Source organism: Paramisgurnus dabryanus, chromosome 23 (assembly GCF_030506205.2).
Source record: "Paramisgurnus dabryanus chromosome 23, PD_genome_1.1, whole genome shotgun sequence".
NCBI lineage: Eukaryota > Metazoa > Chordata > Actinopteri > Cypriniformes > Cobitidae > Paramisgurnus > Paramisgurnus dabryanus.
In genome coordinates this window covers 22,970,208-22,995,454 of record NC_133359.1, presented here as the reverse complement: position 1 = coordinate 22,995,454, position 25,247 = coordinate 22,970,208, and the positions used below count along the sequence as shown (strand labels likewise).

The window sequence follows — 25,247 nt, the reverse complement described above, 5'->3', positions numbered from 1 at the left end:
TTCTTGTTTAGACGACTGGCTTCATCACGAGTGGTCAACTGCTGGTTAGTGTCATTAGCTATCGTTCTCAGTGATTCCTGGATGTTTGCGTAATTTAAACAGAGCGCTTTGGTGGCTTGTGCGTGTGCAGACCACCTTGTATCTGAGAGTGTTTTCAGAGTCTCTATCTGTCATGGGCTTGCCAGATCTTTTGTACTAGACTCGGGTCTGAGTGTATCTGGCAAGACCATGACAGTACTATGTTCTGTGTGGGAGCATGTGGAGGCATATAGTTGTGTGGCTTCCACATGTTCCCAGTGTTTTGTGGCTGTCATGGTCTTGCCTGACCTTGGTTATTATCCAGGTCGGTTGTTAGTGGGCAAGACTATGGCAGCATTGTGTTTACGTGGGAACACGTGTGTTTTCACATCATGTATGTGTGACACGTGTTCCCAGTGTCTTGTCACTTTTACCCCACTCCCTTATGTACTTGTGTCTTACGTGATTAATTATGTTCACCTGTTCCCCATTGATGTGCTGTCTATATAATGCCCTCGTGTTCTCTGTGTGGTGTGCGTGCGTTGTAGTATTTTCAGTGTTGATTTTTCCAGTTCCTGTTCCAGTGATTCTCTTGTTCTGCTTTGTTTTGTGTTTCATCACAGTGTTTTGGTTATTACTTGTTTTACCCCCTTGTGGGTGTTTTTGTTATATTTATTAAACTCATAGTTATTTTCGTATATCTGGTCTGCGTTTGGGTTCTCTTTTTGTTTTCCACTTCCCGGTGTTAACCGGTCGTGACACTATCCTGCTGTTGTCATTTGGTTGTAAACCGGCGGTGATAGTCTTCCATCGCGCTGGCGATCTTGAGCAAAAATTAAAAAGTGTCTGAACAAAAGAGAAAAAGTCTTCTGTTTCTAGGCAGCAGTTCACGCTGTTTACGCCAACCAAATTAAGCGTATGGGCAGCGCACGGGACCCATTCAACCAAAGGGTTTATCTCCTTCAAACGCGACTGCAAACCTTTATAACAGCCGGACATGTTGCTGGCGTTATCATAGCATTGACCTCTGCAATTATCAAAGTTTATTTCCATCTCCTTTAAAGCATTCAACACAGCTGTGCAAAGAGAATCCCCTGTATGACTTGTGATAGGCAAAAATTTTAGGAAACGTTCCTCAATGCTCCCCTCTTGTGAGACATATCGCAAAATTAATGTGAGTTGATCAGTGTGTGCCACATCGGGGGTAGAATCAACACTGATTGAAAAGTACTTTGCGACCTTTATTTGTGTCAGGATATCACAAAGAACCTTCTGCCCCATCAGCGGAATAAATTCTTCACAGGTCCCATGAGAGAGATAAGAAGGGTTTCCTTTTCCTGCATTCCCGTATTTCTCAATGTGTGATTTTAAGAAGGGATCAAACTGGCTAATTAATTCTAAAATTCCCCAAAAATTTCCGTTATTGGGATTACCAAAAACAGCGCTATGACCCCTAAAAGGAAGTCCACGCTCTGCTAGAATTTTAACAACTGCTACTACCCTTCGTAACACTTCAGTCCAGTACTCGCGCTCAGTTTCAAATTGTTTCTTCAGCTCCGAGTCCACCTGTCCTTTCTCTGCACTTTCAAGCAAATAAGTTAGCATGGCTTTACGGTGTGTCTCGGAGCCTTCATGCTCCGTTATGCGCTCTCTGGCATGTTTCCAATCATTACAACCACTTGTGAATACGTTGGGTTTATCTCCAAAAATTTTACACGCAAAGCAAAACATTTTTCCTTTGGAAGGCGAATACAAAACCCATTCTCTGGACACACTCTCTCCATTCCCAAGTTCACGTCTGAAATAGCTTTGTGAAAAGTGACGTTTCTGGTGCTTATACACGCGTTCTGAAGCCGACACGTCAACGTTTTTATTCTGACACAATTCTGGTCCTTTTTTTGGTCCAGTATGCTCGTGCATTGCTGTCTATTTTATCCCAAACTACAGGATCTGAACTGAAGGAATCGTTTACGGTGAGTTTAGGGATTTTCCGGTAAGTTTAGGGATTTTCTTTAAAAGCTGCTGGTTGCGCTGTTCCATTCGTTTGTGCATTTTTCTTTTTTGTGCCCCACTATCCTGCTTCTTGAATTCCGCCATCTTTCACACTATATAAAACTATAAGCAGTCAACACAGACTAACAGTTGGACGCGCCCATTATCCAATCAACGTCAATTACGCAACACATGACCTAATAACCTAATAAAGGAAATTCTGATTTTATTTATATTTATTTATTTATTTCTACCTTTTGTATTACTACTATATACAAATCTGAAAGTTGTTTTCTAAAAAAAAAAAAAAATAATTGTTCATTTAGTATGCCCCTTCCCTGTGCCGGCCCCTGGGCTTCAGCCCATGTAAGCCCGTGCATTAATGCGCCCCTGCTCCCAGTGTCACTGTTTGATTGTTAAATCATCTGAACTGAAACAAACCAGTTTCACTTCTCTTAAATGAAGGCAAAAGTCAGTTATGAAGTTATTTACATACAAATGTATAATTCTCATAAACATTTAACATTTGTCTAATGGATTGTGCTGGCCAATTCATAACAAAGTATAAAGTTTTGCTTTTCACTGGAATAAACTAATTTTGTAAAAAATAATTTCTTCTCTTTTTTTATTTGAAGATGAGGAGTCTACATATGGTTTGATGAATAAGCAGTATGAACAGATGAATGTTAAAATAATCTGTGTTTATCTTATCATAAATGCATACCTGTATAAACCTTAACATGATTTCTGTTGAATATAAGATGATGTTGTGTTATTTGTGTGATCAGTGTTGTGTGTTATTGTGTTGTATCATCATCTGCAGTATCTGTCAGGTGTATGAGTGCAGTCACTGTGCAGTCTGACTGACAGAGGTTTTTGTATCACTCTTTATCACTGTGTCAACACCCAGCTACTAGGACAGTGCACACTCTGACAGTAATAATCTCCTGAATCTTCAGTCTGAACTCCACTGATGGTCAAAGTGAAATCTGTGTTTGATCCGCTGCCACTGAATCTTGATGGAGTTCCTGACTGACGGTTTGTTGCATATGTTATGAGGAGTTTAGGAGCTTCTCCAGGTTTCTGCAAGTACCAGTGTAAGTAACTACCACCACCACACACTGCACTGCTGACTTTACAGTTTATTTTAACCTGTTCTCCTGGTTGAACTGCTGTTATTGATGGACTCTGAGTAAGAGTGTACTGTCCTCTACACACTGAAAGAAACAACAAGAATGAAATATAAGACAACACTTAAACAAATCAATATTTCACTCCTCAATGAATTAATGATCATGATAAAAATGTTACAACACAAACCTTGAGTAAAGACTGTGAGTGTCCAGATGAAGATGATGATGAAAGTCATTGTTGTTCTTTTGGTTTGTGTGATGATGAAGATTCTGTTCTGTTCTGATCTCAGTCATGAAGTGTTAAACTCACAGCACTATAAACACTCACACATCACTGAAGCATGACAACACAATGCAAAGAAGACGACAGGAAACTTCTGCTCGTACAGACTAATACACTATCATTATCATTGTGGACTTGCATGCTAAAAATATTCTGAATAAAAAATACGGTAACGCGAATTTACAGCGTATGTTTCTGTTATTATAGTTTACTTATAAAGTACGTACGTGTATTATAAGGGAACAATTTATAATATTTGGGGAATAAAGGGGTAACAACCAGGAAAAATACAAATAATATATGCAGTAAAGTACTGCATAAGTACAGCGAATTTACAGCGTATGTTTCTGTAGTTATAGTAAACTTATGAAGTACGTACGTGTAATTATTAGGGAACAATTTATAATATTTGGGGAACAAAGGGGTAACAACCAGGAAAAATACAAATAATATATCCAGTAAGTATTTTAGATTACTAAACAACAAAACTTGAAATTCAGTTAATGTGTTTATGCTATACAATACAATTTATTTAGAATTTTCAATAAAGGTTACTTACCTTAAGAAAGAAAAAGAGTACAGGAATTTGTTGGGTCATCAAGCAAAATTAAAAATAGGCAAGGCAACTATGATGAAAAAAGCAAGCAAAACTAGAACTACACTCTTAGAACGAATGTGTTAAAAACAACACATTAGTGTTGATTCTGGGACGACACTCTAAATGCGTTGTCCCAGAATCCACCCATCTCTGTGTTATTATGGAAACAACACATTTTGTGTTACTTTTAACACAACTTGTGTGATATTTTAACACAAAATCAACACAAAATGACACATAATGTGTTAAAATTACACATAATGTTTTAAAAACTTAACACACAAAGATGTGTAAAAAATTAACACATCCTTTCTAAGAGTGTATTTTCTGTAGTTACTGTGTAAATATACCATTGTTTTGTGTTGTTACAGTCTAAGTCAAAAAATTTTACCCCCTTGTTTCAAGTAGTAGGAGTAAGTACAGAATCTGCGGGCTGTAAATTAAAGTGGCACTTGTTACCCCCTCGTTTCATGTAGTTACAGAGTAAATACAACATCTGCGGGCTGTAAATTAAAGTGGCACTTGTTACCCCCTTGTTTCACGTACACTGTTAGATGTCGCTGTAGATTTAGCAGCACTGTACTGTAAAAATCCACAGTACTATACTGTATGTGTACATTACAGTAAAGTACTGCAGTTCATAGTGCATTCTGGGTAAATTTGTTTGAGCGGGAAAATTTTACAGTATATTTTGGTCTTGATGTAACCTTGCTGTAGCCATTGCTGTAATGTGCCAGGTGTACTTGCAATAATCAGAGAAAGTGCGCACGAGTCAAATCACACAGAGGGAGAGAGAGCACAACTCCTGGCTGCAGCTGAAGAAGGAGGACGATTGATTTCTGGCAGTTCGGTGAGTTTGGTATATTTTCTGTTTCATGAAAACTAAATTTTTAGTAGAAGAATTTTGTCAATAGTTTGTCATATTGTTTTAAACGTGCAATGAGAGAGAAAATGGTCGCCAACAAAGTTTTAATCTCCCTCAGAAAGTAAGCTAACATTACACAGATGCCTACCGCTGCTTTAACTCGCTTTACACCTTTATTAATGAATATAGGGTTGTTTTAACTAAATTATGACGGTTTTGGTGAGTTTATATTTGTTGAAAGTGTGGTAACAATAAAACTATTTTTAACAAAATGGACAAAGACCACCCGCCAGCGCGGTCTTGCGGTCCCAGCATATGGTCGTTTATCTCGGTGTTTTATCTGTTCAGTTAGCGGTAGAGAGAAGTATTAAGTTCGACTGTTTGGCAAGGCTGACTCGTAGATTAACGTTAGCTGTGCACGTGAAAAAGCACAGTTTCATATTCATATTCACATTAATCTGTATTTGCGTCTTTTTCAAATATGAAAAGTTGGATATAAGAATATCAACATAAACAGACAGGACTCGACACGCCGTAAACTTAATATTCAACACAGACCGTAGTAATCAACTCCTCAACAGAAGTGAAACCAAGAAACCTCATATTTAACTGGATATATGCATTGCAGTTGTAACTGCGGCCAAATATCGTTCAGACCTGGGCTAATCTTATTATCAGATGATTGCTGCGCGCTTATTGTTATCATTACGGTATATTAGCAAAACCAAAGCATATTTTCTTTAAAGCGTTTTACACGCCAAATAAGTTGTCCGATACATTTTGTATGGCATATTATTTCCACCACTTCAGATGTATTACATGCAATATAAGTTTCCAAAACACCTCAAATCAATGCACAAAAGGAGGATGGGCTCCGCATTTACGTAATAGCATGACAGGTACCTTCTTCTCGTCTGTCATCTGATCCTTCATCTCTGGATGTAAAATAGTCCATTATAACATCGTGTAGGACACTGGCATCAACAGGATTGCTCAAATTGCGGCGATCATGTTGATCCTTAAAGTGAGCAACTTTGTAAAAAAAAAAACTTGCGTGAAATAGTGTGTTACACCGCCGCCTGTCCGGGTGAAACATTAAAGAGGCAGGCTTGTTACCTTGTCACTATAAATCGCTATTTCCTCACTAAATATATTTTCAGAGATTTTCTGTAGACAAGATGTTAGAATAATAATTTAATAAAAACCCAATTCTGACAAAAGTTACATTTGACTTATTTAGTTACTTTTCTGAAAATCTTATTCCACTGGTATGCAACATATTAAACAATGCTTTCAAAATGTCAGCCAGTAACACATCATATCTTTTTTTTACAGCTCTAACGTTACAGTTTGCTCCACTTTGCTCTGTGGTTTATATGTTTTCTGTAAGTATTGACCACATTTATATATAACCATAGACTGTAAAAATGTCTACTTATTTCTATGGCTAACAGATTTTGTAACATTTGTATTTTTTACAGTCTTACCATTGCTTGTAAGCTGGATTGAGTAAGATGGATCATCTTTAAAGGAACCAGGCAAGTACAGGATGTACAGTTACACGTTACTAGTCATGTATTTTTTCGACTGCAATATTAAATGCTTTTACGTCACATGTAAAAGTACACAGGAATGTGGCTGATCACTTTTTATTTGTAGTTTACATGAGTGTCCTTGCACAGGACACTCATGTAAACTACAGGAGTTAAGGCAGGAGTTAAGGCAGATGTGGAGGCACACGGGTGACACCAGATACACACCAAGCACATTGTTCGGTAAGTTTACACTTTACCACTACAGTTTCTTTAAATACCCATGTATACACTCATACATAATTCCCACACGCAACACTGTCACACGACCACACCCACCCACACAGAATAAAATATTGTATCCAAATCAGTAACAATTGTACTTTCTGTTCAGGACATTCAATCATGACATGATCCATGTGGATGCTGTCCATTGAGGAAAGAGTTTGTTCAGAGGTAAGTGAATCTTCTGTATTTTAATGTAATTAGGTGTGGAACATTAGAATAAAAGCAAAAGGTTTCAGAATAGGGGTAAATTCAGGGCTGAGTTTAGGTGTTTTTAAAGAATCTTTTTCTATCTTATATTTGTTGACTTAAAGTTTGTGATATTTCTAACAGGTTTCTGGACAGAATTAATCCCAAAGATGGGAAAAAGTGCACATCCACACAAGGAGGAAGCAAAAAGACAAGGAACTTGGTGCAGAGAAAAGCTGTGGCCATTAACCCCCATGTGAACAGCTTCATGCAGTCCCTGATAGAGTTTGAATGGGCGACTTCAAACTAAAGGCCAGTGTCAGTCTGCCACAGTTTAATGCATTTATTTTTAGTGTTCAATAAAATTCAAATAGAATATTTAAAACTATGGGCCAGTGTTCTTTTTACCACAGTTAAATGTTACCTTTTAGTTGATGATGGACTTAAAACTTCAAACTATGGAACAGTGTTCTTTTTACCACAGTGAAATGTTACCTTTTAGTCGATGATGGACTTTAAACTGAAAACTTCAAACTATGGACCAGTGTTCTATTTGCCAGAGTTAAATATATTACAGCAGGGGCCTCCAAACTTGTTTATACTTTATAATATTTTATTTTATTTTACTTGTTTATTATTGTTTATCTTGTTTTAAATGATTGTTTCAATTACATGTTTTTTTAATAAAATTTTTGATATAAACATTGCTTGGATTGCCTTTTAATTCATAATGTCATGTCAAGGATAGCATTTTTTTTTAACTATATTAATAACTATAGATTTAAACCTAAATATCTAGCTATAATACATTATTGTATTAACTGTAATAAGTAATAAATAGTATTTATGGGTCAATATAGACATTACAGTAAATTACTGTAAAAATAGGCTATTATTGTAAAATTACAGTACAATACTGGTTTGTAACTATACGGTACTAGTTTGTGTACTGTAAAACTGGATTACAGTACAGTACTGTAGAACCAAAATACAGTAACTTACTGGCAACCGTGCTGCCAGTACCGTACTGTAAAAATACAGGGAAATCGTTAACAGTGTAGTTACAGAGTAAATACAACATCTGCGGGCTGTAAATTAAAGTGGCACTTGTTACCCCCTTGTTTCACGTAGTTAAAGAGTAAATACAACATCTGCGGGCTGTAAATTAAAGTGGAACTTGTTACCTCTTTGTTCCGAAAATATTATAAATTGTTCCCTTAAAATTACACGTATGTACTTTATAAATACACTATAATTACAGAAATGTATGCTCTAAATTTGCTGTACTTACGCAGTACTTTACTGCATATATTATTTGTATTTTTCCTGGTTGTTACCCTTTTATTCCCCAAATATTATAAATTGTTCCCTTATAATTACACGTACGTACTTCATAAGTAAACTATAATTACAGAAACATACGCTGTAAATTCCCTGTACTTACCCAGTACTTTCCGGGCTGTAATCTAAAGCGTTACCAAAAATACAATCTAAAAGAAATAACAAAGTTTTGAATAAAAGTAAAACATTAATGTGCAACATTCATTTGTCTCAATATTCAGGTTTGTGTAAGCAGGTGAAAGAATTACAAAGCAAAAAACTAAAAAAAACTAAATGATACTGAGAGAAAAAATACAACCATCTGAAAGATTTTGTAATAGCTTCTGTTCATTATTTAGACATAAATCATTCAGAGATCTTCACAATAGTTGTTTGTGTTGTGTGATGTTAGTGTTGTATATTCTGCTGTAGTTTGTGTTCAGTCAAGTGTGTAGAGGTTTTTGTACAGTCGCTCTATTAGTTTGTATTACTGTGGTGCACTTTCGGCAGCGGCACCAGACTGGATGTTGGCAGTAAGTAAATAATGCAATAATAATTTTAATGCAATAAATAACTGTTTCTAAATATATATACATCATATATACATCAGATATGAAACACAAGATGGGAGGTACTTTATATCATATTTACTTGAATTTGAATGATATTGTGTATACAAGAGCACCCAGACATTTTTACTAATATTTGTTTGTGTTTAACCATTTGTACATATAGATACTTGAAAAAGTTTATGGATTTTCTCAAACTCAAAATGATTAAAAAAAAATTAATTTATATGAAATTATGTTTTGTTAACAAAGTGCAGCTCCGTTGTATTATTTGGTGTGTAGTTAAAACTAACCGGGTTACAAAAAATATTTTGTTATAGCATTTGGCTAATAGTAAGTTAGATTTTTCAGACTGCAATTGCTTGTTTACTGTTTACAACAGGTTTATACTGGGCTGTTTGTTTGTAATGTGATTGATTTCATATCAACTGGATTTTAATTTAGCTTTAACTAAAATTTAATTTAGAAAACATTATCAGGTACAAGGCTTAATGTGACAAAAGATTTTTTAAATGTGTATGCTAAACTTGTATTCTGTAAAAAAGTAATATTAATTTTTAATTGTATTTATAAATGTTATAGATTTATATGCAGTATTACACAAAGAATGTGAAGACTTTGACTGACCTTTATACAATATTTCAAATTTCTTAATATTTTCTTTCACGTAAATTATTATGGGTCAGTTTCCCAGACAGAGTTTAAGTTTTGTCCCTCGCTAAAATGTATGTTTGATCTGTCTTAACTGAAAACAGTTTGCACTGAAATATCTTAACATATCAGTGCCATTGTTTTGTCTCAATGTGCACACCAGTAATGTTTATTGTAAGGTTTGTTTGTTAAAACTAAAGTCTCTTTATATAAATAAGCCCTAATACTTTATTTATATCAACCCTGTCCAGGAAAGCGCCTCTATATTTTTCCATTTATATTTTCATTGAAGAAACAAAAAGTGATTCAAAGCCTTCAGATAAACACGATGAAAGTGATATTAGCCATTTAATGCAGCTATATGATTAAAAAACTCTTCAGGAGACCTAAACTTCATTTATTATTATGATCTTTAATGTTTAACACAGAGAGAGTGAAGTTATTTTTTCTTTCTTGTGTGAGTTATTGACTATTGATGTGATTGTCAGCCAACAGTCGTCCTAAAGTGAGCGTCCTGCCGCCGTCCAGTGAAGAGATTTCCACAAAGCAAACAGCAACACTGATGTGTGTGGCCAACAAGGGCTTCCCCTCAGACTGGAGTCTGAACTGGAAGGTGGACGGGATCAGCAGCAGGTCTCAGTACAGCAGTGTTGCTCTCCTGGAGAAGGACGGTCTGTACAGCTGGAGCAGCAGTCTGACTCTCTCTGAGCAGGAGTGGAGCTCAGTGATCTCAGTCAGCTGTGAGCTCACACAGAAAGACCAGCGTGATAAAGTCACTGGAGAATTGAGGAGAGATCAGTGTTCACAGTAGATCCACTCACTCTCACATCAAGACTAACAGACTAACTGTGTTTCTCTTCATTTCTCTCTCACATCAAACAACACAAGTCTATGTCTGCTTTATTCATTCACTCATGACTGTGTGACAATTCATCAAATAAAATCATATTGTATCTTTATGTCTTTGACTCATTTTGTCTGTTTTGAATATGAAAGCTCGCATTTTATAAATAAACCTGACTCAATGAAGCATGAAAACACCTGCAGATGAAGTAAATTTACATAACTGTCAGTCAAATGAAATGAAGAACCTTGAACATGAAGTGATCAAAGGAAATGTCTTAAAGAAATATTTAAGTATGAATTTGTGTGACAAAAACACAAGCACACTTCAGTTAGTGTTGTATAGATGCAATTAAAAGTTTTTGCACTAAAACTGGATTCAGTTATAATTTAACCCTGTAAAACCCTCGGTTGTAATATTACAACATCAGTTCAAAATCTAATAAAGTATTCCTGTACATGTTTTAATCTTTTTAAAACCACATTTACACAACTTAAAGGAACAGTATGTAAGAAATTTATATCAATTAATCATTAAATCGCCCTGAAATGTCACTAGACATTAAGAAATCATTTTCATTTCAAATACTTCTATCACTCACAACAGCGGTCCGGCCAGGATATTGTCATTTAAAAAGTGGAGTTGCAGCCCTCAACTGATGTTTATGTTGTCGTTTGGTATATTGGACACCAGCTGTGTGATTGCAGTACCAGTTTTAGCCACACGTTTTGTGATTGCAATACCAGTTTTGGCCACAATCCTACATACTGTTCCTTTAAAAAGTCCTAATGTGTAACCCTGCAGTGATTTTGAATGGTATACTTTGTAAATAGCTTTGTTTTCCTGGCCGTGAACTTACGAAACCTGCAAATCTACCTTGATGAACATATGTACCAGGGCAACGTGGGGGTAACATCACCCTTAGCGCTTCCTTTTCAAAGCATGGGGTTCTCCCCTGTCATGCCAAAATGTGCCCTTAGAACACACCTCACATTCTCACATTTTTGGACTGATTGCAGCAGATACCAGATACAATACACTGTCATCTGGGACAATGTGTCATTCCACTGCCCTGTTTTGGTCCAGAACTGTATTAAAGCAACACTATGTAGTTTTTTTTACCTTTAAATAATGTCTCTAAAATTATTTCAGTGATAGAACAACTTTTAACTGGACAAATTGTACTGTTGCTGCAACCTGAGCAGCCTCCTAGCTGCTACAAGCACACTCTGAAAGTGGCGGTGGAGGGTAGAGCACACCACCCCGCCCCTCCCCCTTCCTGCAGAAGAGTGTCTGATACCAGGCACTGTTTCGCTTTTCAACCACATGGGGGAGCTGTAAGTCATTTTTACATGGAAACTACATAGTGTTGCTTTAAGACAGGTGGTGTACACCATTTTTAATCGCAGTATGCGACCATGTAAACACTTTGATCACATCTATACCACACTAACTGAAGTGTGTGTGTTTTTGTAACGCACCTTAAGCACAAATATATTCGCAAATATATTTTAAACTTGAGATTAGGATATTTTCCTACTCTGTCAACACGCCTCGCTGTTAGCAGTCTGCCTTCATCCAGAAAGGCATCCTTATAATATTTCTGTATTCATCACAGCATAACAAAATACGTCCATAAGAACGTCACCTGTTTGTCATTTAACATAACTAAACTTGTTATTCCCAAGTCATACTTAAGATTCGTTCAAAATGAATGAATCGTTAATGAACCACCCATCACTAGTGTTAAATCAGGTCTCTACACCAGACAGTGGCGGATTTAGCAAATTGGGGGCCCAAGGCGAAGGTATGTATGGGCCCCCCCATCCGATCTATAAGAGGTTTTTTTTAAGTTTTATAAAAAATAATACACCAAAATGAAGATGAAAAGCAAAGAACACAAATCAATAGAGAATAAGTCAATGGGCCAAAAACAGCCACGAACAGTAAATGAGGGAGAAAATAATTAAATCTGATGCTGCACAAAAACTAGCAATGCATCAAAGCCAATGTTGTTACTAGTCTTTCACATGCTCAAGAATGTGATAAAAGGTAAAAAAAAATCCAGTCCACAATAACTTTTTATACTGAAAACTAAGTATTTGTATGTGTGTTTACCCAAATCAGTTTTTAGTAAATGTTTTATTAAACATTTAGCAGTTTTAATCAGGACTAAGGTTGATTAACAGATTTATGCAAAAAAATTAAACCAAATATTTATTTGATTTGTACAGCAGTTTAATTTAGTGGATGTTTTCTTCACGAACATAATGGAAGGACTGTGAATTTGCCCACCGTGTACTGTTGAAAATATGTGTGAAAGTAAGATTTGTCACCAAAAATCATTCCATTTGCTGAATCACAGAGAAAGTTGTTGCCAAATTAAGACTCAACGGCACCCCATAGTGGACGAAAACATCCCCAACATAACATAAGGGTTAAATTAGTTTATTCTGTAGTAAAGTTATTTACCTCACCACAAAATAATTTTTATTAGTGTAGGGCTAAGGCTATTAGCAGAACGGTGGGGTTACTTGACTGTAACCTTGTTCCCTGAAAAAGCGGAACGAGATGCTGCGCTGCGAAGCGCTATGGGGAAACGTCTTTATTTGTTGACCTGCTGAATATAGTGAGTAAACACGTCAATGGAATTGACCCGGAGGTATATAGCCTCAGTTGATGACGACATCAAAGTGCACCAGATGCGAGGCTACAAAATAAATGAGCACCAGCTGTGTCATCAGATCTTTGTTTGAAGACCAGTCCTGGGACATCTACTGTACGGCAAGACAGCGCAGCATCTCGTTCCGCTTTTTCAGGGAACAAGGTTACACTCAAGGACCGCAAGGAAATCTCAGACATAAAAAAGCTAAAAATAGTGAATGTGTGCGAAAAGAATGACCGGATGTGCAGTCGAAAAGGGAACCTTAGGCAGGTAATCCGAGTAAGGATGCAAAATCACCTTCACCATTCCTGGGGCAAAATCTAGACAGGATGGCGAGATCGCCAGAGCCTGCATATCCCCAATTCTTTTTAAAGAAGTTATCGCCATTAGAAAATGCATCTTTAGTGTCAGAAGTCTATCAGATGCTGACTCTAGAGGTTCAAAGGGGGTCTGAACCACACCCTCAAGGACTAAAGCTAGGTCCCACGAAAGAATCTTAGTTCTTGCTGGAGGCCTCAATCGTTTTGCCCCACAAATAAAGCGAGCGAGCAGAGGATGCCTCCTGAGCGGCGCCCCGTCCACCAAAGCATGGCAAACTGAAAGAGTGGCCACATAAACCCTGAGAGTGGATGGGCATAAGCCTGCTGACAAGTTTTCCTGCAGAAAACTCAGCACTGTAGCAATCTAGCAGTTAACAGGATCTGCATTATGTGTCATGCACCATGCTTCAAAGACACCCCATTTAAAGGCATAATTATTTCTAGTGGAGCCCTAGCACTCAAAATAGTGTCAATAACATCAGGCAACAAGCCTGTGTCCCTCAGTTGGTACCCTTCAGGGGCCAAACATGAAGATTCCAAAGGTCGGGCCTGGGATAATAATAATAATAATTCCTTACATTTATATAGCGCTTTTCTCAGTACTCAAAGCGCTTTACATATGAACGGGGGAATCTCCTCAACCACCACCAATGTGCAGCATCCACCTGGATGATGCCACGGCAGCCATATTGCGCCAGAACGCCCACCACACACCAGCTTATTAGTTGAGAGAAGATAGAGTGATATAGCCAATTAGTATGAGGGATGATTAGTAGGCCAATGGGCAAGTTTGGCCAGGATGCCGGGGCACACCCCTACTCTTTTCGAAGGATATCCTGGGATTTTTAATGACCACAGAGAGTCAGGACCACGGTTTAACGTCTCATCCGAAGGACGGATGAATTATCATAATCCCCACGTGAGACAGAAGGTCCCTCCTCTCCGGACTCGCCATTGAGGAGAGATATTACCTCTGAGAAGCATACTCTGTTCGGCCAATGCGATGCTATCAGTAAGAGGCAAGAGCCTTGCTGGCGAACTCTGGCTAGAACCTGCGGGAGCAGTGCAACTGGAGGAAATGCATAGGGGCACTTGTCCGACCATGTGTGCGCCATTGCGTCCAGACCCAAGGGGGCTGGGGGACTCAGAAGTAAAAGGGACATTGCGCTATCTGAAAAGTGGCCAAGAGGTCCACTTCCGCTCTGTAAAATCTGGTCTGATCATATCTGAGACACTATGTCTGGGTGGGGTTTCCATTCACTAGTCGATAATGTCTGCCTGGACAGTAAATCTGTTCCAACATACAAGTTCTCCAGGATGTACACTGTTCTGAGTGACAGGGACTTGTCCTGAGCCCAGAGAAAAATCTGCCTCGCTAACCTGTTCAATTTGCGAGAGCGCAGACCTCCGTAGTGACTTATGTATGAGACTGTCGCTGTGTTGTTCACCCACACTAGGACATGACAGCTTCTCAGTTGGGAGAGAAAGTATTTCAGGGCCAGAAGGGCCGTCAGCTCTAGGCAATTGATGTGCCAACTGAGTTGATGACCCTCCTATTCCCCTTGAGCTGGACGACCATCTAAGATTGCACCCCAGCCCGCCAGGGAGGCATCTGTCATTAGCAGTCTGCGATGACAAGTCGCCCATTGTGTGGGACCCAAGGCAAGAAACTGGTGTCTTATCCAAATAGTTAGTGTACGAAGCCTGCGGCGCATCACTCTTATTAGCCTTGAGGGTTGGCCCTTGGATGAAACTCTTTGGCTCTGAGTCACAACTGAAACGGCCTCATATGCAACAGCCCCAAAGGAATCACAGTGGATGCTGATGCCATGAGCCCTAAAATCCTCTGATATTGTTTCACAGTGAGATCCTGAATGGTCGCGACTCGTGCGGGAGACAGATGTGCCCGCATCATAATCGAATCCCAGACTATCCCTAAAAAAGTCGTTCTCTGGGCAGGAGAAAGAATGCTTTTCTTTACATTGAGTCTCAACCCTAGAGAAAGTAGATGTGCAACAATATGTGCGTTCGTTTCGGTCTCATGGAAGTGAATATAATGCCATTGAGGCGTGGAGGATGAATCGCGAATAATTGGAAGTTTTCACACTGCCAGACTCTCTGATAATGGTATTAATTGTATTATTTCCTCTTGGGGAATGCTAAAAAACCCTGCGCCCTGAATGACAGCAGGAAGACGAGGGGCCTTTAACATTGAAGACAGGGGGCCTTTAACATTTCGCTGACCGCATGCTCCTCCCCCAAACACACAATGCAGTAAGTGTGTGTTTCATCCTTCGCCATAGAGCGAGAACAAACACAGGACTTAGACTACTCGTGGCTCTTCTTACTCATATTTTCCTTTTAACTTAAACTCTTTTTAAATCGGAAAGATAGATGCACCCTATCTTGTTGGAATCTAACTCCTAACAAAGATCTCAAGTGAATTTCAAAAGGTAATAGAGAGATTTGTATTTCAGTGTAGCACACACACATTCGGTAGTTGGTCTGAAAACAAAAAGACCTGATGACACAGCTGGTCCTCATCTATTTTATAGCCTCGCATCGGGTGCGCTTTGATGTCGTCATCAACCGAGGCTATATAAGTCCGTGTCAATCCCATTGACGTGTTTACACACTATATTCAGCGGGACAACAAATAAAGACGTTTCCCCATAGCGCTTAGCAGTGCAGCATCGAGAGAAGCTTTTGAAAGGGAACATAATTGTTTAGCCTTTTGTATTTGCACTGAATTGTAAGGCGGTAGAGAACAGTGCACTCTATTGCAGACTTAAATAGGCTACTGAGGATTTAATTATATCATTGTAAAATAGTCAGTCGTGAATTAAAGTGGGCCGGTCTAAGGCATGAAATGCCAGGGCTGAAACTGAGTCCCACTCCAGCCCTGACCACATCTGCCTTGTGCGAGACGATGATGTCTTATGCATGTTATATTTGGGCAGGATACAAATTCACAGCAGGTATAGTTTTGCCCATTGGCCTTGTATTTGACACATGTACACTATAGAAATAGCAGAGGTCAGCAGATGCAGTGATGTGTTTTGTTGGAAAACCTTGTGTTTTAGCATGAATGTTGATGTTGATTTGTGTCAAATACCTACTTTTGTTCAGTAGATCACATTCACAGCAATTGTGTTATCTGATAATAGTTTTCTTTCAGCATGATTATGCAGCCTGTCACCTTTTAAAAATATTTAGGAATGGTTTAAAGAACATGATGAAGAGATTAAAGTGTTGCCCTGACCACCAAATTCTCCAAATCTCAATTTGATTGAGCATGCATGATTAAAAGTCAAAATGATGACTTTAAAAGTAATAGTTATGATATAAAAAAGTCATAATTATATATGTCTGTGTTTATCTTCATAGGTACTGCTGAACTTATTTGTGTGTCCCCTCTGATCAGTGTTTTGTGTTATTGTGTTGTGACTTCAGCATCTGTCAGGTGTATGAGTGCAGTCACTGTGCAGTCTGACTGAGGTTTTTGTATCACTCTTTATCACTGTGTGTACACCCAGCTATTACTGATATAGTGTTGACTCTGACAGTAATAATCTCCTGAATCTTCAGTCTGAACTCCTCTGATGGTCAAAGTGAAATCTGTGTTTGATCCGCTGCCACTGAATCTTGATGGAATTCCAGTGTAGAGGTTTGATGCCCAATATATGAGGAGTTTAGGAGCTTGTCCAGGTTTCTGCAAGAACCAGTGTAAACGATTACCATCATGCACTCTACTGCTGACTTTACAGTTTATTTGAAGTTGTTGTCCTGCTTGAACTGCTGTTTTTGATTGACTCTGAGTAACAGTGAACTGTCCTCTACACACTGAAAGAAACAACAAGAATGAAATATAAGACAACACTGAAACAAATCAATATTTCACTCTTCAATGAATTAATGATCATGATAAAAATGTTACAACACAAACCTTGAGTAAAGACTGTGAGTGTCCAGATGAAGATGATGATGAAAGTCATTGTTGTTCTTTTGGTTTGTGTGATGATGAAGATTCTGTTCTGTTCTGATCTCAGTCATGAAGTGTTAAACTCACAGCACTATAAACACTCACACATCACTGAAGCATGACAACACAATGCAAAAAAGACGACAGGAAACTTCTGCTCGTACAGACTAATAAACTATCATTATTTAACGGACTCGAATGCTAAAAATATTCTAATAAAAAAAAATCTTAAAGAAATAATAAAGTTTTGAATAAAAATAAAACATTAGTGTGCAAAATCAATTTGTCTAAATATTCAGGTTTGTGTATGGGGAAAGAGTTACAAAGTGTCCACACAACACAAGCAAATTAATGAAAACTAAATGATACTGAGAGAAAATTGGAGAAAATACAACCATCTAAAAGATTTTGTAATAGTTTTCTGTTCATTATTTAGACATAAATCATTCAGAGATCTTCACAATAGTTGTTTGTGTTGTGTGATGTTAGTGTTGTATATTCTGCTGTAGTTTGTGTTCAGTCAAGTGTGTAGAGGTTTTTGTACAGTCGCTCTATTAGTTTGTATCACTGTGGTGGACTTTCGGCAGCGGCACCAGACTGGATGTTGGCAGTAAGTAAATAATCCAATAATAATTTTAATACAATAAATAACTGTTTCTAAGTATATACATCAGGTATAAAACACAAGAAGGGAGGTACTTTATATCAAATTACTTTGTATTAGAACGATTTTGTGTATATAAGAGCACCCAGAAGTTTTTACTTATATTTGTTTTTGTTTAACCATTTGTACATATAGATACTTGAAAAAGTTTGTGGATTTCTCAAACTCAAAATTATTTTCAATTTTTACATTTATATGAACATAACATTTAGTTTTATTTTGTTTGTCCTCACACTATCGTTAACAAAGTGCAGCTGTGTTTTATTATTCGATGTGTAGTTAAAACTAACTGGGTTACAAAAATATTTTTTAATAGAATACGCTAAACAGTAAGTTAGACTTTGAAGCTACTTTTTCTTAAAAAAAAATATTAAAAAAATATTTTAAAGTGTTTGTTAAACTTGTATTCTGTAAACAAATATTATTTGAATATTATTTATTAATATTATTTATAAATGTTATACATTTCTATACAGTATTACACAACTATGAAGACTTTAATTGACTGTCCTTTATACAATATTTTTTAAATATCTTAATATTTTCTTTCACATTAATTATTATGGGTCAGTTTCCAAGACAGAGCTTAAGTTTTGTCCCATGCTAAAATGTATGTTTGATCTGTCTTAACTGAAAACAGTTTACATTGAAATATCTTAACATATCAGTGCCATTGTTTTATCTCAATGTGCACACCAGTAATGTTTATTGTAAGGTTTGTTTGTTAAAACTAAAGTCTCTTTATATAAATAAGCCCTAATCCTTTATTTATATAAACCCTGTCCAGGAAAGTGCCTCTATATTTTTCCATTTATATTTTCATTGAAGAAACAAAACGCATTTCAGTGATTCAAAGCCTTCAGATCAGGGGTGTCAAACTCAATTTCATCCCAGACCACATCAGCATTACGGTTAATCTCAAAGGGCCGGTTGTATTTTAACGACTGTATGAATGTATCAACTCTTTTATTACTGTACATTGCATAATTTTCCCTGCATTTGCTTACTATTGGTTTTGTTAATAACTCAATTAATACCTAGCATTGAAAGTAGAAGCCCAGGCAAAGTGTATAGAGTACAACTATTCTACAGATTATTTTTAAAATAATTGTGGTGACAAAAACACATGTTGTATGTGAGTACAGTACACTAAAAATGTTCTGTTATCCTTCATTGTGCAGGTCAGAAAATGAGAGGCATTTTAGATACTAATAAAGAGTTTTACAATCTCCACCACAAAATTATGCATTTATTAAACACATCTACCCTCGCTTGTCATTTCTTGCCCTCTTTACAAAAAAGCTGTGATTTTTTTTACCTGGCTTTGAGTGTCTGATTGACTGACGTCTCATGAGTTCAGTGTTGTAGGCTACAGATCAATTTCAATCGTTTATTAAGAGTAATCGGTTCAGATGAGTCATTAGTTTGCGTATTTAGCGGGAATAGACGCGTAATAAACTAATCCCAGATGGACATCGCGAAACATTTCTGTACACGAGACGGAAAACATTTTCTCGCTGGATCCGCGTGAGCGTGCGTGAGAGAGGGAGAGAAAGAACGAGCAGATACTGTCCTTTCCATATGCGGAGGCCGCATAAGCAGCGTCATCAAGCCTGGTTTATTTAAGTTAACTGACCATTACATTCGCAAGTCATACGCATATTACATCAATTTATTATAAACAAAGAATAATATTTAACTTTATAATTGTTAATATTCTGTAACAAGGCAGTCTTGATGACGCATGCAGCCTGGAAATGCGACCTACAGAGGCTGCAGCGTTCGCATTCAGACACGCCCACTCTAGTAGTGCGCGCGTGCAGGGCACTGCTCGTTCTCTCTCATGCAATCATCAACATTATCACTATAATTACATTACAAAAAAGACTTTGGCGGGACAAAAATTAGTTTTGGTGGCTGCTAAAAAAATGTATATAGGAAATAACTTGCAAAAATAAAATGTATAATAACAATAAAATAATCTGTAAACTCTCGCGGGCCACATAATTAACATAATTTGTAAACTCTCGCGGGCCAGATGAAATGAGGGGGCGGGCCGGATTTGGCCCGCGGGCCTTGAGTTTGACACCCCTGCTTCAGATAAACACAACGAAAGTGATATTAGCCAATTAATGCAGCTAAACTCAAAAATCTTCAGGACACCTAAACTTTCTTCATTTATTATTATGATCTTTAATGTTTAACACAGAGAGTGAAGTTATTTTTTTCTTTCTTGTGTGAGTTATTGACTATTAATGTGATTGTCAGCCAACAGTCCCCCTAAAGTGAGCGTACTGCCGCCGTCCAGTGAAGAGATTTCCACAAAGCAAACAGCAACACTGATGTGTGTGGCCAACAAGGGCTTCCCCTCAGACTGGAGTCTGAACTGGAAGGTGGACGGGATCAGCAGCAGGTCTCAGTACAGCAGTGTTGCTCTCCTGGAGAAGGACGGTCTGTACAGCTGGAGCAGCAGTCTGACTCTCTCTGAGCAGGAGTGGAGCTCAGTGATCTCAGTCAGCTGTGAGCTCACACAGAAAGACCAGCGTGATAAAGTCACTGGAGAATTGAGGAGAGATCAGTGTTCACAGTAGATCCACTCACTCTCACATCAAGACTAACAGACTAACTGTGTTTCTCTTCATTTCTCGCTCTCATCTCACATCAAACAACACAAGTCTATGTCTGCTTTATTCATTCACTCATGATTGTGGGACAATTCATCAAATAAAATCATATTCTATCTTTATGTCTTTGACTCATTTTGTCTGTTTGAATATGAAAGCTCACATTTTATAAATAAACCTGACTCAATGAAGCATGAAAACACCTGCAGATGAAGTCATTTTACATAACTGTCAGTCAAATGAGGAACCTCAGACATGAATTGATTAAAGGAAATGTCTTAAAGAGATATTTAAGTATAAACATGTGAGACAATCGAATATGTTTGATGTGTCAGTGTATTTAGTTTGATTAGTTATAGTTATTCTCATGTGACTCCTTCAGTATCTGTGATTGTGATGGAGCACGACTGTCATCCACCCTGAGCAGGCAACACTGGCGCACATACACATCCATACACTGCATCCATTAACTTTAATCATACTCTGATTCGGCGGCGGGTGCACACAAAGCCGATACACACAGACATTTCAGTCTACAACTTTTCCTCAGTTAATCCTGTTATTTGGCTGGCTAAACAAGCAAACCAAACAAAGTGTGTGCATGTGTCTGGGTGTTCACAGCTGTTGACTGAATGACTTCATTTACCAATAATCAGAGTAAGGACTTCATCACAGTAACTGTCCACATGCAGTCTTTATTTTCTGATTATTCACTTTTGATTGTGATTATTATTCACACATAACATATTTTAAATATTGAGTAGATTGCTGTCTCTAACTGTCTAGTGATATGTGTTTATATTAAAACTAAAACAAAAGTTTGTCTTTCTAAAAGTTTGCATTTCATGAAGTTTATTGAGTAGGCTCGCGTGATTTTCGGCTGGAGGGCTTCAGAAAAGGTCACATGATTTCCGGTAAGGGAGCATGTGGACCATCAATGCTCACTGGTTTTTGCATTGCATTGTGGGAATTTTTAGGTAACTAACATTTCAGTGCACTGAAGGATTTTGAGATTGAAACAGCACTAAAATGTCCGACTCTCTAATCAGTGTCCTGACTACTGAACAACGATGTTGATGAGAGCTCAGCTCCTCTTCTGCACCTGCACTCACTCTTGTACAAAATAAATGTTTATATGATTGTTAAGTAAAATAAAGTGTAAGGGACGGTTTCCCGAACAGGGATTAGACTAGTCCTAGACTAAAATAAATGTAAGAGCTGTCCAAACTAAAAACAACTTAAACTGCCATCTTAAAATACATCAATGACCTTTGTTTTGCTTCAAAATGCACACACGTAATGTTTTAAGTAAGGCATGTTTGTTAAAACTAGTTATATTTCCTAAATAAACTAAGGCCTAGTCCTGGCTTAAACTAATTCCTGTAACCACCCCTATAATCTTTAAATATCATTTGTTGCCCTTTTTTTAATGTGCCCCTCTGGTTAAACACTGGCCCCTCCTTGGCCCCTAGTGAAATTTGTCCAGAACCGCCAATGGGAAAGAAGAAGAAACCCAACATGATACAGTCAAACTGACCAGTGATGTGCGGGTTAATGTATAAACAACATGCACACGACCGTTTTCAACTAACCCCCCTGCAAAAAAAAAAAAATATTGTACCCGACCCGCTTCCTGGCCCGCATTTGTAAATTGTTTTAAATAGTTAATTGCCATCTTTATTTCAAACGACCCAACCGACCCTGACCCAAATACCACTTAAAATATATTTGGATAACTCGTAACCGCGGGTGACCGCAGGCACCCGCTCATTTTGGATCAACCAACGCGCATCACTGAAACTGACCAATCAGAAGACCACATTTAACCCGCACTGTACTGGATAAACAACTCTGCCAATAATCTTTGATCTATCGGTGAGCACAGGAATGCAGATGGTACAGGACGGGGTTGTGACAGAATAATAAATTACTACATTTTTAATCTTACACACGAGGTAAACTATAATATTGCAAAAATCAGATTATAATCCCATCATGAGAGTTCAAGTTAATGTGGTCAATGATTCTTACTGACGTTTCTATGAGTGATTATCATTCGTTTTTTATATTGTGAATTAAACTGTAGTACAATAATAATAAAAATCATGCTGCTTTAACACAGCAGACATTAATAGATAGACAATAAATCAATAATAAAATGTTTAAACTATTACAAAAATAATCAATTACATGTATAATTGTCTATAAAGTTGTCATTTAAATAAACTATAGTTCAAAATAAATCATCTGTAAGTTAAATAAACTATCAGCATCATCATCTGCAGTATCTGTCAGGTGTATGAGTGCAGTCACTGTGAGTCTGACTGACAGAGGTTTTTGTATCACTCTTTATCACTGTGTCAACACCCAGCTACTACTAGGATAGTGTAAACTCTGACAGTAATAATCTCCTGAATCTTCAGTCTGAACTCCACTGATGGTCAAAGTGAAATCTGTGTTTGATCCGCTGCCACTGAATCTTGATGGAGTTCCTGACTGAAGTCTGTTTGTCTCATATATGAGGAGTTTAGGAGCTTCTCCAGGTTTCTGTAAGTACCAGGCTAAACGATTACCACTAGACACTCTACTGCTGACTTTACAGTTTATTTTAACTTGTTGTCCTGGTTGAACTGCTGTTTTTGATGGACTCTGAGTAAGAGTGTACTGTCCACTACACACTGAAAGAAACAACAAGAATGAAATATAAGACAACACTAAAACAAATCAATATTTCACTCTTCAATGAATTAATGATCATGATAAAAATGTTACAACAAAAACCTTGAGTAAAGACTGTGAGTGTCCAGATGAAGATGATGATGAAAGTCATTGTTGTTCTTTTGGTTTGTGTGATGATGAAGATTCTGTTCTGTTCTGATCTCAGTCATGAAGTGTTAAACTCACAGCACTATAAACACTCACACATCACTGAAGCATGACAACACAATGCAAACTCACTCTCACTTCATTTACATCTTTAACCTGAACAGACTTTTTCATTTCATTTTTCACCGTGTACGGTGCATTCATCCCCCCGCCTCCCCCCGAAGAAAATGTATGACAAAGAAACTGCTCTCCAACTTAACATTATAATTAAACAAAACATTTAATTATACAAAGTAGTGCTGTTGGTTAGTTGCCTTATTTTTTTTAGCTTTAATTACACTAAATTCATGATAAATTAATGTATTTTATAAAATGTCATGCAGACCTGTGTTACGTCACACTTTCAGATCTCACACATCTCTACTGAACTCCTCTATCACAGATCAACAGTCGTATCTCATGCCTACTGAAGGTCATACAGGTTATCATAGATGAGCGTTTGGGTAACATCAACAACCACTGGATTTCAGTATTACAATCTGATGTTAATGTCACAGATATTTGGATACAGAATCACACCTGGACATCCATCGTTTTATTTACATTCACTTATGTAATGTTTTCTTCTGACGTCTGTTGTTTGTCCACGAGCTCCACCTTGTGGTTCCAATACAATAAGACACAAAATTATTTTCATTGCTCTTCAGTTAAAGGACAAGTTCTGTATTTTACACTTAAAGCCCTGTTTTCAGATTTTTTAAGATGAAATAGAATGATTTTGACTGAAATTTGGACATATGATGCTGGCCCGAGAATTTTCGGGTGTTTCTTGTATCACTTCCCACCTCTACAATAACTGCACTGGAACAATCCTTCCTGCATTAAACTTTCGTTTACAAAGACGTGAAACTCACCGAGTGGTCAGAGGTGTTCACTGATATGCTCACACAAAAATCGCTGCAAAAGATGCTTTCCAACAGGTTTTATCGTAGTTTTTGTCCAACTCCATTGACTTGTATTAGATGTGCTGTGAGGTACGGTATTAAGGTTGTTTGTATTCTTGCAATTGGCAAAGGCAGATTATCGCCACCAACTGGGCTGGAGTGTCTATTATTCAAGCTCTCAACGGAAGAATATACGGGTGTGAGGCGTTTGGAAAAATAGGTCCACAAGTTTACAACGAAAGGTAAAACACCTGCTGGAAAGCATCTTTTGCAGCGATTTTTGTGTGAGGGTGGGATATTAGGAAAATTAAAGTTTGTCCTTGAGTAGTAGTGCACTGAACAAGTTATTTAACATCAAATATGTGTACATAGTCCTCAACAAAATAAAAACAACAAAAGTTTACATCCAGCTGATTATTTACACTGTATGATGTTAATGGACAATCTTTCTCACATCTTTTACTGTTTGCCCGTTTGGTCACAAGCTAGTGTTACAACTCTGAAACCACTGCAATCACTTAACAAACGAACTGTAAAAACTCTGGATAAGAAACCGAACAGTTTTCATTATTGTCCAATAATACAACAATATAGATTACTCAGTTGGGAAAACATGGTAAAATTCTCAAATCTATGTCTTGCTTATAAAATTATTCATGGTTTATCTTCCCCTCCCCTCCATCAGTTTATCAACATTTGAACAGCTGATTATAGTAAAACCAGAGGTGCAGTGAGGGGGGATTGTATCATTCCCCTTAGGAAAAGTGTTTTTGGTCAAACCGCTTTTTCTTTTCGAGCTGCTACTGAATGGAACCTTACTCCTATAAACATCAGAAACCTGAACACGTACAGTACAGTACATTTAAGATCCAGTTCAAGAAATTGTTACTTAATAACCAGGGGCCTCATTTATAAAGCGTGCAAAGGTTGGGATTTATAAAAA

The 25,247-nt window shown here is 37.4% G+C and overlaps 1 long non-coding RNA gene and 4 gene segments (V, D, J or C); 3 read left to right on the top strand and 2 right to left on the bottom strand.

Moving 5' to 3' along the window:
* Positions 1-2,901: 2,901 nt before the first annotated feature.
* Positions 2,902-3,379, bottom strand: LOC135780817 (probable non-functional immunoglobulin kappa variable 6D-41). The segment is given in 2 exon segments: positions 2,902-3,227; positions 3,331-3,379. Coding segments are annotated over 2 exon segments (375 nt in total).
* A 1,193-nt stretch (positions 3,380-4,572) lies between these two features.
* Positions 4,573-6,521, top strand: LOC135781100 (uncharacterized). Its single transcript, XR_010545066.2, has 3 exons — positions 4,573-4,874; positions 6,225-6,274; positions 6,371-6,521. It is a non-coding gene; the product is annotated as an uncharacterized lncRNA (long non-coding RNA).
* A 2,210-nt stretch (positions 6,522-8,731) lies between these two features.
* On the top strand, positions 8,732-10,394 carry LOC135780818 (Ig kappa-b4 chain C region-like). The segment is given in 2 exon segments: positions 8,732-8,748; positions 9,924-10,394. A coding segment is annotated over 1 exon segment (249 nt).
* A 6,970-nt stretch (positions 10,395-17,364) lies between these two features.
* LOC135780819 (Ig kappa-b4 chain C region-like) lies at positions 17,365-20,590 on the top strand. The segment is given in 3 exon segments: positions 17,365-17,406; positions 17,805-17,856; positions 20,179-20,590. Coding segments are annotated over 3 exon segments (417 nt in total).
* A 1,992-nt stretch (positions 20,591-22,582) lies between these two features.
* On the bottom strand, positions 22,583-23,364 carry LOC135780820 (Ig kappa chain V region 3547-like). The segment is given in 2 exon segments: positions 22,583-23,212; positions 23,316-23,364. Coding segments are annotated over 2 exon segments (375 nt in total).
* Between the last annotated feature and the right edge of the window lie 1,883 nt (positions 23,365-25,247).